This window comes from Camarhynchus parvulus, chromosome 3 (genome assembly GCF_901933205.1).
Source record: "Camarhynchus parvulus chromosome 3, STF_HiC, whole genome shotgun sequence".
Lineage (NCBI taxonomy): Eukaryota > Metazoa > Chordata > Aves > Passeriformes > Thraupidae > Camarhynchus > Camarhynchus parvulus.
In genome coordinates, this window is record NC_044573.1 from 7,696,808 (window position 1) to 7,712,163 (window position 15,356).

At 45.0% G+C, this 15,356-nt stretch overlaps 1 protein-coding gene across 1 annotated transcript in view; it reads left to right on the top strand.

The window, feature by feature from the left end:
• Positions 1-6,962: 6,962 nt before the first annotated feature.
• Positions 6,963-15,356, top strand: part of TP53BP2 (tumor protein p53 binding protein 2) — a 58,034-nt gene continuing 49,640 nt past the window's right edge. Inside the window, exon 1 of the mRNA XM_030944377.1 lies at positions 6,963-7,197. Coding sequence (XP_030800237.1) covers positions 7,171-7,197 — 27 coding nt within the window. The 5' untranslated portion in view covers positions 6,963-7,170. The remainder of the gene's footprint in view (positions 7,198-15,356) is intronic.

Sequence of the window (15,356 nt, forward strand, 5' to 3'; positions counted from 1 at the left end):
CAATAGGGATGAGGCAACAGTAAAATGGCAGTGTTCATTTAACTCTCCACATCCTCCAAACATCCAGCTGGGATGAAGGTCCACAGTCACTGTGTGGCTAATCACTGTCTTAAAGTTTCTGGGAAGGAATGGCATTTTGATCACAGAATTGCTGTTTCCAACAGCTGAATATATTTGTGCTTAATGAGCATTTGTTGCAGTTCCTTCCCTGTTTTTCCTCCCTGGCCAGCTCCTTTATGGGGCTGGGTGAGTGGTTGCAGGCAGATAAAGCTTTCCCAACCCACTGTAATTGCCCTAAACAGACGTTTTGTTACAGAGGGTCTTCTGTCAGGATCTGTGCTCAGATTAGTTGACAGAGATCCAGAGTGAGTGTAGTGAATATAATTTGGTTATTGAGAAGAATGGCAGCTGTGTGTGATGCATACAAAACACTGATTTGTGCCAGCCTACATTTTGTTGAAGGATGCTGGGGTCTAATGGAAGAGGAAGTTTCTTTCTTCTCTTTTGAAGGCACAGTGCAGACTTGCTTTTGCTGCCTAGTTGTTCAATTACCTGCGAGGGAAAAACCCCCACACAGAATTTAAATTACATAGAAAAGACTTTTGAGTGAGGAAATTAGAATTTTCTTCCAGCAAGTAACTTGAGAAGTTGGAGGAGCTTTAGTTAAATAATTCCTGTTGATCTGGAATAAATTGAAGACTTCTCTTTAAAGTGAATGATGCTTGTGATATTAATGACACTTTCTATTTTTAGAGAATCATCCTTTGAAACTGTATTTAAATGATCTGCTTAAGGCCTGAATATGTTGCAGCAAAATTGATGCAAATTTCGGAAGTATTTTCTGAGTGCTGCTGGCTCTGTACAATTATTAGTTTACTGAGTAACATGATAATGTACTTTGTGCAGTGGGTGCATGTGGGACTGTCACAACTTAGATAATGGGGTTAGTTTACAGAGAGGATGCAAGTTAAGCAAGAAATAATTTTTAACTAACTTTAAAGTTACAGAGTCTGAACTTTGGTGGTTTAATGTAGTTACTTATATGCATGACTAGCTCCTACATACTGTGACCAATGATGTTTATATTTACTTTGTGTAGTAGTAAGTGCTATCTCAAAGCAAGGCACCTTCTCTCATGGCTCTGAGTGAGGTAAATGTAACTCAGCTGTTCCTTGTGTTGGGAAAATCTAGATTTGGTTTCAGCTGTGGCATAGGAATGTGACAGAACACAGTTATTTGTTTAGATTTTAAATAGGTTTAATCTGAGTGTGAATAAGGAAGCATATGTCCCGACCAAAATGAACTTGGTGTGAGTACAAAGCACACACCATCCAAGGAGGGCCCTGATGATGATGATGATGTTGATATTCTGCATTAAGCATGCCCTGATGTGATAAACTCCCTAAGGAGGCTCATTTCAGCTTCCAGACACAAGTTTAGACAAGTGGCTCATCTGCAAGGTGAAGGTATGTCTGCTGTACAGCTCCTCAATGTCCCAGAAAACTTTACACTTAGAGAACAGGATGACAGAAGTTGTGGCAAGCCACTGTGTCTTAATTTAAAATTCACACTTGTTAAATGCTTCTTGATGTGCTGCTTTGAATGTAGCATCGACCAAAAGCTTTTTCTTTGGAAGCAGCCACTGGAATAACATGGGATGTCCTAGCTGATGTTAGCAAATTTCTGAAAAGATTTCATAAATGTTATGTGCAGACTTTGGAACTTGGTCAAGCACTGGAACAGGCTGCCCAGGAGAGTGATGGAATCATTGCCCCAGAAGTGTTCAAAAATGTATAGTTATGGCCCTATAGTTGTGAAGGACCTGGCTATGTTGGGTTATGGTTGGACTTAATGAGTTTAGAGGTCTTTCCCAACCTTAATGATTCTATGGTTCTATGAACTAGGGAAATTTATTTTCCAGCTGGGAGATAGGCTCAGTCATTGCTGCATGTTTTCCCCCAAACTGTTTCTGCTGTAAGGTCTGTTATTTGATGTTTTGAAAACAAATCCAATTGTAAGAATGCAGCATTAAGTAGTGGAAATGAATCTAGCAACAACAAGAGGGCAGCTGGTGGATTAGCAGAACTGAATGTAGGTGCTGAAAGTGTTAAACCATCTGTTTTCTCTTCTTTAGCTGCATTTTCTCTTTGTGAGGAAGTTTGACAACACGGTCTAATCGAGGTCTTTGTGTTGAATCACTGCCTGGAAAAGCCTTATCTTGAGCTGAAGAGTAGCTGTCTAAATTAGGTGCCAGAATTTCAACATTGCTGGAAAGAACCCAAACTTATGAAGCTGCTGTGCCACAGCCCGCTGAGTTTAGGTGAGCAATTCTCTTGGCATGTCCCCTTTTTTTTTCCTTTTCTCCACAGCAATCTCAATTCCAAAGTTTTTCCTTCCTTCTGGGCTCTGAAATCATATCCTTGGGGAATTAGGTCTCACAAGTCTGACTTGGTGGAGTTTTAACAGTAGGTGGCAGTGGACAGAAATCTAACCCAGCTGCCCTCCTGTACCTCTTCTATTGCTGCTGCTCTCTTGATTTATGTCAAATACCCTCTGAAATTACTGCCTTAGAAGCAGTCTAAGAAACATATTCAGCTTTTTGCTGAAGAACTGAAGGGTTTATTAAAAACAACCGAAAGGTAGAGCTTTTTTTTTTTCCTTTAAATTCTTATGAGTTCTTGCAAAAGGAATGTCACCGGATAATCCTCCAAATTTTTGTCAGTACTGTAAAAGGGGACTTGTCTGGTCTGGAAGTAGTTCTGGGCAGTCTGGTAGAGCAGAGGATGTGAAGTTACTATTGAAATTGCTTGGATACAGCACTGAAGGAATTATGTGGAGTTTTGGAGTTCTAAGTAGTGTGCTGAGAGCCTGAAATACAGCAGTGTTTTTCCAGCCCTGTCCTGCAGATCCCATTGTATGGGAAGATTAATGACAAGAAAAGATGATGCTGTTTATTTCCTCTGATTATCATTACCAGTACTGTCTGCAGTGTCTCTGCTACTGCAGGTTTCTGTAGTTCAGATCAAGTTGATCTCCTGTGGAAAGAATAACAATTCTGCTACATTTCTGTTTAGTGGGTTTGTGGACTTTTTTTCCTTTTCTTGGATACTTTTCAAGCCATTCCAGGAGTATGAGTTTGCCTTGAACTGATGCCTTGTGAAGACTGACCTAGAACAAAGGCTAGACAGAGTTAAAGAATAAAGTAGGGATTTATTAAAAGCCTCAATGGATCCACCTTGAGCAGTACAAGAGCCCAGCCAGGGCTACACCCAAGGTGAGCCCAAATGGTCACAAAATGGAGAACCAGTCACGAGATCTCTCACTTTTACAAGTTCTGGTCTATTGAAATCAGATGACCCCAACATCTGGAAATTATTGTCATCTGGCTCCAAGGCTTTGGAATGCTGAATTCTCACTTTATTAAAACTATATTATATTACATTATACTATACTATAACTAACCTACAAAGAATACTAAAAAATACTAAAGAAAACTTGTGACTGTGTCCCAACAGTCAGGACACAACTTTGAGTGACTGGCCAAGGAAACAAAACAATCCTCAGCAGAATCCAGTTACCAAATGCCTTCAGGTAAATAATCTTCCAACACATTCCACATGTGAAAAACAACAGGAACAGCAAGCAGAGATAAAATTTGTTTTCCCTTTCTGCTTCTCCAGGAAAAAACCCGAGAGAGAATTATGCCACTCTCTGTTCAGAGGGCATGTGAATACCACACTGGTCCTTTAGCATATTGGAGTTAATTGTCCAATTACAGCTCCAGCCCATGAAGTCCCATCCTTCTGGTTTTTCTCTCTTCATTCCACCCTTGTTTATGCTCTTGGGCCTGAAATTTGGATTGGTTGTCCTTGGTCCCCAGCTAGAGAAGGAATTGTTTTGACCACCTATTCTGTGAAGAGAGCTTACTATTCCCTAATATGAAGCTCAGAACTACACACTAAAACAGTACAGAATCTGAAAAATAAAAAAGCTAAAACCTGAGGCATCAGAGCCCTTGCTGTGATCACTTCTAGGGAACTGCATGTGGCCTTAGTCAAATGCAGCATGCTCTGCTTAGGCTACCAAAAGTAGTGGGAGCCAGGGAAGAGGTGCAGAGCTTCAGCTGTCCGTGCCATTGGCTCCAGATCCTGTGGATCTCATCTTCTCTTCCTTTTTCTGACAGCTCTGTGTGTGCAGGACTGGGAACTGCTGCCCCTTGCCAATGCTCCTGTGCATGACTCAGTTATCTCCAACTGTCGACACTCTGGAGGGTGAACCTGTGCTCAGAAACCCTCCCATATTTCTGCCCTTTCTGGGGCAACCATCAGCTCTCTGCTGATAAACCAAAAAGTCTGTTCTGTAATTAATAACCTGTTGTGAGAAATTCATGCCATGCTTCTCCAGTGAAATCATGTCTGAGTGGCTGTGAGAGGCAGGAATGAGAGGTGCTCTAGGGAGGGTGAGCAGTGCTGCTGACATAGGCATGGGTACAAGGGGTTTTACCTGCAAACCTGGCCAGCACTGTCCCCTGTGCTGGAGAGGAGCTGGGATCTTCAGTGCCAGGCCAGATGGCACTGAGAGCCCTCATTGCAGTGCATGAGTCACAGAACTGCACAGAACTGGAAATAAATACCTGTGCACCCCTTGGAGCTTCATTTCCTTAGCAGGGATGGGGTTCTGCATGGAAGATGTCAAAGTTAGAGCTTGAGCCAAAAGAGACTTCTGTGGATTGGCCTGCAAGAAGCTTATGCTAGCAAAATGTGGCTACTTCATACACACACTCATCTGAAACACCTTTTCTGCTTGATTTTTACCTAACCATTTCCAGGTTTATTTTACAGGCTTAAAATTGTTATTTTAATATTCTAATTATTAGAGTTATTTGTGACTGTATTTAGGGAGTACATGAAAAGATCACACTCCCGATTTTATCCCTTACCAACTACATGCTTCTAAAAATTCAGCAGGAATTTGCAGAATCGTTGGCTGGAGTGTGTCCAGAGAGGGACAACAAAGCTGGTGAAGGGTCTGGAGCACCAAGGGTTCTGAGGTGGGACTGGGGGATGTTTAGCCTGGAGAAAAGGATGATCAGAGAGACCTCATTGTGCTCGACAGCTCCCTGAAAGGAGGAGGTTGTAGCCAGGTGGGAGTCGGTCTTTTCTCCTAAGTGACAAGAGACAGAGCAAGAGGACACGGCCTCAAGTTGTACCAGGAGAGGTTTAGATTGGGTATTAGGAAAAATGTCTTTATTGAAATGTCTTTAACTCAAAGGGTGCCCAGGGAAGTGAGGGAGTCACCCTCCCTAGCAGTGTTCAGGGGACATGGAGATGTGGCGCTCAGGGACGCGGTTCAGTGGCAGACGTGGCACTGTTGGGTTAATGATTGAACTCGATGGTTTTCCAAACTCAGTGATTCTATTACTCTGCAATTCTAAGAATTTCAGTTCTCCATTGCCACTTGCTTTCACCTGTAACATTTTTATCCTGTAATATCCTGTAAAATCTAAAGTCCGAGTTTTAAAAAAATCTAGCAAATGAAAACTTTGGCTTTATAAGTGGCTTTGTAAACCTTCTGTGTATAGGCTGACCCATGCATGCGGGCACTGGAGAAGCAAATCGGGAAAGAGCTGGGATTCACAGATCCCGCTCAGCCGGCGGGATAGCCGCGGGGTTTGGGATCGGGGAAGTCCTGTCCCCCAGCAGTGCGGCTCTTTGCTCGGTCCGTCCGAGGCAGCAGCCCCGGGGACAGGCGCCTTCTCCGCCGGGACAACGGCGGAGCCGCTGCCCGGGACGCGGCCGGGGCGGGGCCGTGACGTCACGGCGTTGCCGGGAGACACCGCGCTGTGTTCGTGAGGCGCCCAATGGGCGCCCGAGGAGGTGACGTCATGCCGGGGGCGGCGCCTTCTCATTGGCCCGCTGTGGCACGGGGGCGAGGAGCGCGGGGAGTGGGGGGGATGCGGGAGCGGCCCCGGGATCGGGACGAACGCGGCCCGGCTCGGCCGGGATTTTATCCCTCCTGCAGCAATATTGTATTAAACAGTGCTTGCTTACCGCCTTGGGTTTCCTGCGGGAAGTGGCTCTCAAAGCTCCTTTAAAGCTCTCAAAGTTTCTTTACTGCTTTAGAAAAATAGATGTTTGTATACAAATTAGGTTCGTGTTTTGCTCTTCCTTCATCTGGGAACTTCTAATCCCCTCCGCTTTTATCCTGCCTAATTACTACGAAGATTTTAATACGACTAGGAGAAACAGATGGGGCTGGTTTTGCTGGCGAGAGAGCCCTGTAACGGTGTCGATTGAATGAATATACTTTTTTCCCCCAAGCCTTGCGTGAGCTTCTGAAGTGCTGCTAGCAAAGTGCCTGGGTTTGAAATGGATGCCCTGCACACTGCTCCAAAGAAGGGAGAACTTTTTCCCTCTACCTCTTAAGTGGGTGCAAAAGATTCGTGGGGATGTTTTTTGGACAGCCCAACTAAGGCTTTGTCATCTCAGTGAGGTCTGACTTGATTCACCAGGTCCAACCAAAAATAACAAAAAAATAAAACGTGCCTCGGGCAGGGATGCTCCATTGACTGCGTGCAGGAGGAGCTAAAAGGCATCTGTAGGACGGTCCGTCCGAGGCATAGGGACGGCAGGGGCTCGCAGGTCAGGCTAGGGGAGGCTCTGCTGTGACCTCGGCCGGTGGCTTCCACCCGCGCTGCCGATCCAGGGCAAACCGCGCTGCGTGTGCCCCTGCCCTCCGTGGGGCCCCGAAACCCGCGCGTTCTCAGCGGCGTGCCGGAGGAGGTGACCCGTGGGGACTCCCACGGATCCCGTATTGTCACAGCCCCCGCGGAGCGCCGAGCCCCGGGCGGTCCGACCTCCCTGGCGGAGCTCCGGGCCGGCAGCCCCGGCGGGGGCAGGAGGTGGGCCGGCCCCTCCCGGGGGTGGGCGGCGGGCGGGGCGCGGCGGCTCCTCCTCGCCGGGCCGGGGTTAGTTTCGGAGCGGAGCCGGGGTGGAGGCGGCGGCGGGAGAGCGGCTCCCGGTGGGAACAAAGCGGAGGCTGGGCCGAGCCGGGTGCCTCCCGCAACAGGTCGTCCCGGCGGCGGCAGCAGCAGCAGCAGCAGCGCAGCCCCTCCGCCCCCCGGGCCGCTGCTCCCCGCTCCGGGTGGCGGGGCCGGCACCGGCCGCCCCCATGCGGTTCGGCTCCAAGATGATGCCGGTGAGTCCCGGGCCGCGGCGAGCGGAAAGTTGGAGCGGGGCACCGGGAGGGAAAATGGATCCTGCGGCCGTGGAGGGGGGCGGGAGGCGGCTCTCCTTCCCTCCGGCGTTCCCTGCCCGCCTTCCCCCGCTCGGTCCGGGCTCCGCGGCCGCGCAGGGGCTTCCCCTCCCCCTCCCAGGTTTTCCTTTTCTTCCTCTTTCACGCCGGGATCAACTTGTTAGACGGGCCCGCTGGAGCCGGGCCAGGGCCGGGGGGGCCGCGGGGCTCCGCCGGCAGCGCGGGGTGGAGGGGGCCCCGCAGCGCCCGGGGCTTCTACTTCGCCCGCTGCTGGGGGATACGGCTGGGATAAGGCTTCCCCGCCCTCCCGCGGGCTAATGGGCACTTCGCCTGGATCCTGCTTTCTTCTTCTTCTTTTTCTGTTTGGTTGGTTGGGTGTTGTTTTTTTTTAATTTTTTATTTTTAATGGTACGAAGTTCTTAAAGTTGGTTTGAGCCGTGCCGTTTCTGGGCGGTGCGGGTGGCTTTGCCTTGCAGTGCCCGGGCTGCCGGAGGAAGATGGAGCCCGCGTTGTTTGCGGTGCGGAGCTCTCGGGGCAGGTATTCCCCAGCTCGGCCGGCAGAGTTTCGGGAGCTGTTGGCGGCGGTGTGTGCTAAACCTGCCCGGCTCTGGGAGGTGTCTCTGTTCTAACACTTTCAAAGGGCACACGGAGCACCGCCTCCTCTAAGGAGTTTTACCATGAATTTTAAAACTGCACCGTTTTTGTCAGTTGCAGCTGGATGAAAGCAAAACCCGGCAGCTTTACCTTAGTTTCCAGCGCAATATATGCGAAAGCAGTGACGTAAAATAGTTTCCTTTGAAGGTACACCTGCCACTAAATCGCTGGGGTTTAGTGGCAGGGATGCCCTGTGAAATCCATATTCTGTTGTTCTGGTAGACTGGAGTATGTACAGAAAATCCTGACGAGCTTAATACCTATTTAGTCCGAGCTGAGGGTGCTTTCAAGTGTTCTCTCTGCCATCCTCCCCCGGGCGGTGTGGCTTGTCTTACCGAGTAGCTTTGCACGCATAGGTGATTCTTTCAACAGCATTCTTGTATTAAAGATTATTTCTAGTTTAACTCTTCAAGGAACTGATTGAAGCAATCAAACAAGGAGCTGTAGTGAAAGGTGAAACTGGGAATCCACGCTGGAAGGATGTGGGTGTTCCAGGGAAGCTTGTTTTGCTATAGGTGTGAGGTTCTTCCTCTGCAATTAGGAGGAAATAATGAGCGATAATTTGATCTCGCACAACACTAGAGAAGGCTGGGTGACGATTGCTCTAGCTAATGAGGGAGGAACAGATAGAATATGAGCCCAACTAGATTAAATAGCCAATGTGTTGTCTGTCAACAGTGGTGTTGTCTGCCTGTAAAAACTTAGAAAAACAAGCAGTAAATATAACAAGGTGTTGATTCAATCCATGTCAGAACTGAGCTAGGTAAGCGCCCTCATATATCAGTGAAATCTTCAAGAGATGCTGTTGCTGGTGAGTTCCTTGTCACTGAGTTCAAATAAAGGAGAAAACAAACAGGCGCAGTCTCATCCCATCAGCATTTGCAGGTGACAAGTTCCAGAGTATGCATTGCCCCGGTTGCTCAGACTTCTCTTGGGTTGATGACTCAACTCATTAGGGATTCTGGTTTTTAACACGTAAATAAAGGGATGAATACGTAAATAAAGGGATGAATACGGCCTTTTCACATTGTGTTTACTGCGAATAATGAAAGGCTTGTGAGGGTTGATAAGTGGCTTAAGGAATAAAAATGTAAGTATTTTGAGTATTAGAACTTTTAATTCAGCTTAAAAAGCTTTTCTCCAGATTTCCTCATTGTTTTTTAGTAAATAAAAAAATCTCATTTCTCTTTTCAGAAAAAAATTAAAAGTTTGAGATGGGTAGAAAAGGAGGGTTTGAAGAAGGGAGGGAACAGGACATGGGGGCTCTTTCATTTGTTCAGTAGTGCAGTGTTCATAACTTCAGTGTCTTTTTCTTCATTGTTTGAATGAGAAGTAGTAGGCTGGCCCTAAACCATCTACAAAATGTTTTGTTTCTTAAAGTTTAAGATGTCTCCTTCTTTTCCCCACCCTACAAATAAAATCATCTGTATATGATTTTTAACTCTCAGCTCCAAGTCCATCTCCTGTGCTCCAGAAGAGAGCGTGGGCAAAGCATTAAACAACACAGTTTGTTCCCCAAGTGGGAAATACAGGCAACGTGAGCCCAGCCAGGAATTCACCTCTGAGCAGCTGCCAGGGAAAAGCTGGGAAATTGCTGTAGCAGCATAACTACTCATGCTCTTGGGAGACTACCCTGAAATAGGAATGTTTTCCTTGTGGTAATGACATATAGGAGCTCAACTGCTGCTGTAACCATATGTCAGGGCAGTGGGATTGAAAGTGTGCACGAGGGTGTACTGAGAAGTAATTTGTGTGTAGCTGTACTGATGAAGGTAATAACAGGGTTAATGCTGGCAAGCTGTGTGAGGTTGTCTCACCTTTCATCTGTGAAGGCTTGTGGGAGTGTGACTGGTACTGTTAAGCAGTGAAAAGGAGCTGGAAACACTTTCTAAAATAGCATATTTTTCCACAGCATAATTGGTATCTCTCTTTTTATTTTACATTATTACCCTAAAAGGAGTATGTATTGAGAAATAATTCGGGTCATTATGCATGCTGGATAAATGTTTGGGGTTTTTTTCCCTGTCAGAATGTGGGATGTGGTAGATTGAGCTACCCTTTAATACCCAGAGAATTCTTAGATCAACCCCCTTTGATCTAGATAATGATTAATTTTTCAATTTGAATTATGTGCATTGGTTCCTGGGGGTCTCTTGAAACTGGGATGGATCCAGACCCACAGCTGTATTGTTAGGGACTAACTTGGCAAACTGGAGAGCACTTTAATTCCTTTTTAAGTTTTGCCTTCTATCATCAGAAATGACTGAAATGTCTGACACCCAAATTCTTGATAACCATGTGTTCTTTTCTAATCAAGTTAAACTTTCCAGTGTAACACTACAACTTTTGATACCACAAGGAGTAGTGCTTTCCCTCTAAAGTCTAACATCTTGTCCCGAGGGATCTTCTTGGAATTGCCACATCCAGTGAGCACTTCAAGTACATATTTTCAATGCAGAATGCTCACTAGTTTGTGGATATGTCTACATTTCACCTTTAAAAAACCCCTACAGTTAAACCTGTTTTGCAGCTAACTGGAGCTGCTGTATGGATTCTGAGTTACTGAGGTGTCTGTCTCTGGGATTTTTGGTAGGAAGCACTTCTCTGGTAGTTTAACTAAAGAACTTTTAGCAGAAGTGAGTCTCTTGTGCTTTGTAATATAAGCAGCTGTAAGTTTATAAACAAACTGACCCCCAGCAGAGTTTATGAGAGGAATAAGTGAGCTGTAGGATCTCAGTGCTGTTCCTGTGGTCTTTTAATTATTTATCTCGGATCAGGTTTATCAGTCATTAACACTGTTTTCCTTGGCCCCTTTCATGGATTTCAGTGCAGGAATGGGGTTTCAGACTGTGAGCTCTTCAAAGAGTATGCTGCATATCTTTATCTAATTGGAGGATTTAGTTTATTAAGTGTTCTTTTAACTGAATATCCACTTAATGTTAATAATTTAGAAGTTTTAATACTATATTAAAACACTTTAATGTGGTACTCAGTGTTTAAGTATTCTGTCTAGAATGCTAAATAAAGCTTAGGTGATTGTTTTGCTGTGCTGTCTTAGCTCTAAACTTCTCAAACCTCTTGGAATTCCCTTACAGACTCTGACCTGTTGTTATGCAAAATAGAAAACACTGCCTTGAGGTTCCCAGAGTGCTCTTTTTCCCCTCCCTTTGCTTCATGCTGTTACAACAAGATATTTTTTACTTTTTTTTCTGTTCAGTGAATAATTGTTCCAGGAGTAGTTTTAAATGCATTTATTTTCTCCTATGTATTTTTTAATATCATAGCACTCTACCTGCAATTGGTGTTATATTACATAGCAGTGTGTTAATATCTTTGTTTCTTTGTGTGGCTTTTATCAGACATGGGGGAAGGGCAATATTATAAATTCATACCAGATCAAGCTGTGGTGACCATGGGAATAGTTAATTATGCCTCTTCTGGTTTGTTGAACAGTTCAGGGGCTGAGTGCCTCGTGGGGCTCTTGCATTTACACTTTTGAGGGCTAATATGCTGTCATAAAGTTTGGGATGGATGAATAAATCACAGAATTTTGTTTTGTCTTCTTCTTCCTAGAGTTGTCAGAAGGGATCTCTGCTTTTTTTGGTGGGCAGATCTGCTTTGTGGGATTAATTTACATGCAAGTCAGTTGGACTTTAAAAGAGGCAGATATAAAGGTTATTTCTACAGAATAAACTAGTGGCATGGCAGTGTGCCTAGCATTCCTTTCAAATTATTGATGGAGAAACAGACTTGAAAGTGCTCTGTTTGCCTGGCCCCTGTCCTTGTCAGCAGCCTGCCTTGGGGACTGCTCTCTCTCCCCCTGTGTGTGTTATGGAGTTTGTTTAATTACTGCACAGTCCTGCCTTGCTGCCACACAGCCTCCCTGGTGGGTGACCCTGACAAGATGGGCTCAAGCTGCCTGCTATGGCTTGGTGGCACAGCTGAAGAAGGACTTCTTGCTTCCTTGTGCCTTCCTTCCCACTGACAACAAAGGAACAGCCAAGATCCTTTTAATGTCTGAGCTTTCACCGTCTTGTGAAATGTAAGAGGTGCTCTGGAAACTGGAGGATGCTCCTATTCAGGAGGTAACGAGCAGATAAAACTCGTCTTTGCTCTCAGTTTTATTATCTTGAGGCCTGGTTTCTGTCAGCTTAGTCACTTGCGAGTCAGGCAAAGTCTTTTTGATGTTCAGTTCCCAAACAGTGGGATGATACTGTGAGTAAAGGTCACCAGAAATCCTGGACATCACGTGAGGTGTACTTAATTATCTTAGTCACTACTGCTTTACTGGTTTAGAGGTTTCAGACTTTTCTGTGGAACATGAAAGACCTGAAATGCTGTTTAAAACAGTGTTAAATAACTTGCTGCAGTTTGGGATAAATGTTCATGGAGAGGGAGCAGTGAGCTGGGACAGAACAGCAGCTGTGACTCTGCCGTGTTAAAGGGCACAAAGTTGTCTTCTGCTGTTGCTGTTTGCATTTAGTTAATCATTAACATTCAGGATCTTGCTGCTGCTGTTTAGGGTTAGTCATGCACTTGTACTCATTGGGTATTTCACCAGAGGGATGGTATTACATGGATGTTGCACCCCACTGGTGTCTTAAGGATGAACCCTTTGGGTTTTGTTTCTGTGGTGTTAATACCAAGAATTTTTTTTGGCTGAGCTGGTAACATAGTTTCTGTAGAAATTGATTCTATACTGCTGTGATGCTTCCTGGTCTTAATCTGATATGAACCTTTAATAGATGGCTGTGTGCAGTGCCCTACCTTTTACTGGTGTTTATTTTAAAGAGGAAGATTAGGGGAAAACTTTGTGCATTTGTCTAGGGTTTTGCATTGTTTTAAAACTCTTTTCATGTGTTTATTTCATGCTTCTGCAAAGTAAAGCATAGACACTTTAAAATCAAGCTTGTACTGCAGTTGTCACTTATTCTATGTGGTTCTCTTGATAATAAAATTGATTCTTAAAAGCCTTTATCTGCAGTGTACCTGGATGATAATACCCAAACTCATGTAAAAACATGGACACGTTCCCCCAGAATTGACAAAGAAGATGACTTTAAAGGTTCTGACATTATTGAGTTATTCTGTATGAAACATTTGATCTGTAAAATGCAAACTGCTGTGGATCATAACTTTGAATAAAGTGAGCAGAAGCTGCAGGGAGGTCAAGCCATTTGTTAAAGGTCATGCAGTGAGCTCAGCCTGGGAGGTGCAGGACCTGTGGAGTCAAACCAACTGGGACATTGTGGTGCAGCTGGAATACAGGTCTGTCATATCCAACATCAGCATTGAAATGATTTGTAGGGTTAATCTCTGTGGGGGATAGAATGTGAGAAAATAAAGGTAGTGCAGAAGGTAATCTCGCCTCTGAGGAGCTGCAGTTGGAGTTTGTTGGTTGTGCTGTGAGGGGAGCTGCAGTTTGTTGGTTGTGCTGTGAAGAAGGAGTCAGTGCTGTGAGGAGTTGCCCATGAGAAATCACCCAGAAGGTATGGAAGATTTACAGTAAGGTGACAGTAAATCACAAATGGGGGGAGAACTCTGGTGGTAATTCATTGTGTTCCATGCTTGAGAATGGACCCTGAAAGAGATGCTTCTTCACAAATCCTCTAAAATATATAAAATAAATATTCTTGTTTCACTGTTTATCTTGGATAAGAAGCAATATGTGGGGTTTGTTTTGTTTTTTTGTTGAATAAGTTAGATTTTCCTTGTCATTTGATACTTCTATTTTGTGAAACTTAACTATTTAATGAGTAATTTAGATCTAAGTTTAGATTACTGGTTTTCTTCTATTTCATTAGGGTGTTAAATCCCATTGTTTGTTTCAATTGAAGGCTAAGGGAGAGTCTCTGGAATTGTGTATTTTTCTTACTTAATTTTCCTTCTGTTATTTAAAAGAATAAAAAATTTTTTTTTTATGTGTTTGAGCTCTGTTCTGCACCAAACCACAGTAGCTCCAGTGTAGCAGCAGCCTGTGAGTGTGAACAAGGAGCTGGAAGTCTCCATGTAAGCACTGCTGTAGTTCATCGTTGCATTCTCAAAGTGTTGGAGGCTTCACCTTCTACAAGGTGACTGTCCCCTTCCTGAATTTCAGTAGCCACAAGCCTCTTCAGCAAGACACAGGAATCTCACCCTCCTATTCCTTAGTTTTGCTGAACAAACCTGAAGTTGTGCAACTTGGCTGGGCTAGCAAATCATACAAATTTAGAGGAGGGCTTTTACTCCCTGTAGCTGGGTCTCTTACTCAGCTGTTTCTGTCATACCTGTGCACAGTTATAACTTGCTAATTTCCCTGGTGCCTGAGGGTAGTGGCTTGTCTAGTGCACTTTCTCCTTTTTTTTTTTTGGAGTGTGCACAGATGTTTTTTTCAGTCTGCTCTCTCAGTAAGTATTTGCTGTCCTGAATGCAGAATCTTACCTAGGTCAGTATCCGAGTTACACAGAGCAGTGATTAGTGGAGGAATAGAATGTAAGAGAACAGTGCAGAAGGTAATCTCACACCTGAGGCGTTGCAGCTGTACTAATCACCAGAGATTAGGAACAGACTTGCCCTTAACAGGCCACAGAATAAGAAGAAGAGTGCTACAAAAGAGTGGGTCAGCTTGATGAGGAGAGAGTTGGTGTTTGTTGGTTGTGTTGTGAAGAGAGATGGAGTTTGTTAGCTGTGCTGTGAGGAGATGCCCATGAGAAATCACCAAGAAGGTATGGAACTTTTGAAATAAGATGACAGCAGTGATTGTTAGCTCCTGCCTGATTTCTCCAGACAAGTGAAACCCTTTCCTGCCATCTTTGGATATCCTAAGCCAGGGAAGACCCTCTAAAGGATGGCTAGAATTTGTTAAAGCTTCTCTGGTCTCAGTTGTAGTAAAACTGCGTATCTCTCAACATAATCAAGTGTTTAGGAGAAGCTCATTCCATAGCAGGGAATGACTGATTTCTGGCTGTAGTGGAGTGAGGGAGGTGTCACTGAGTTGTGAAAGGCTGAGTGCAAGGGACCAGGCAAAAATGAACCAAACCTTCCAGGAGGATGGCAGGGAGCTCTTCTGTGAAATACCAAGGTGGCAGAGGGACTCTGCCGTGCCTGGTGTCCAGACTGTGTTCCTGAAATGTTGCTGTCCTGTCATTCTGCCCTGTGGCCTCTCCATGCTGCATCTTCCAGCCTTTTGAGAACCCCTTCTGCTACAAGGGAAGGTCTGTGCAGGGAAGCCATGGACACAGTGCTCTGTGCTTCTTGCCTCTGCAATCTTGTGCCTCTGTGCTGTCCTTAGGTCTTGCCCACAGGGCTCTTCTCAGAGTGATTTACCAGTGTTGCACGAAAAACATTATTTAGGGTACTTCTCTTGCAAATAGTATTTAGCTGTGTTGGCTAAGAGAAGGTTTTCTACCTCCAGGGAAGCTGAATGAGCAACCAAGTAGTACCAGGCTGAAAGGGACAACTTCTGAAGC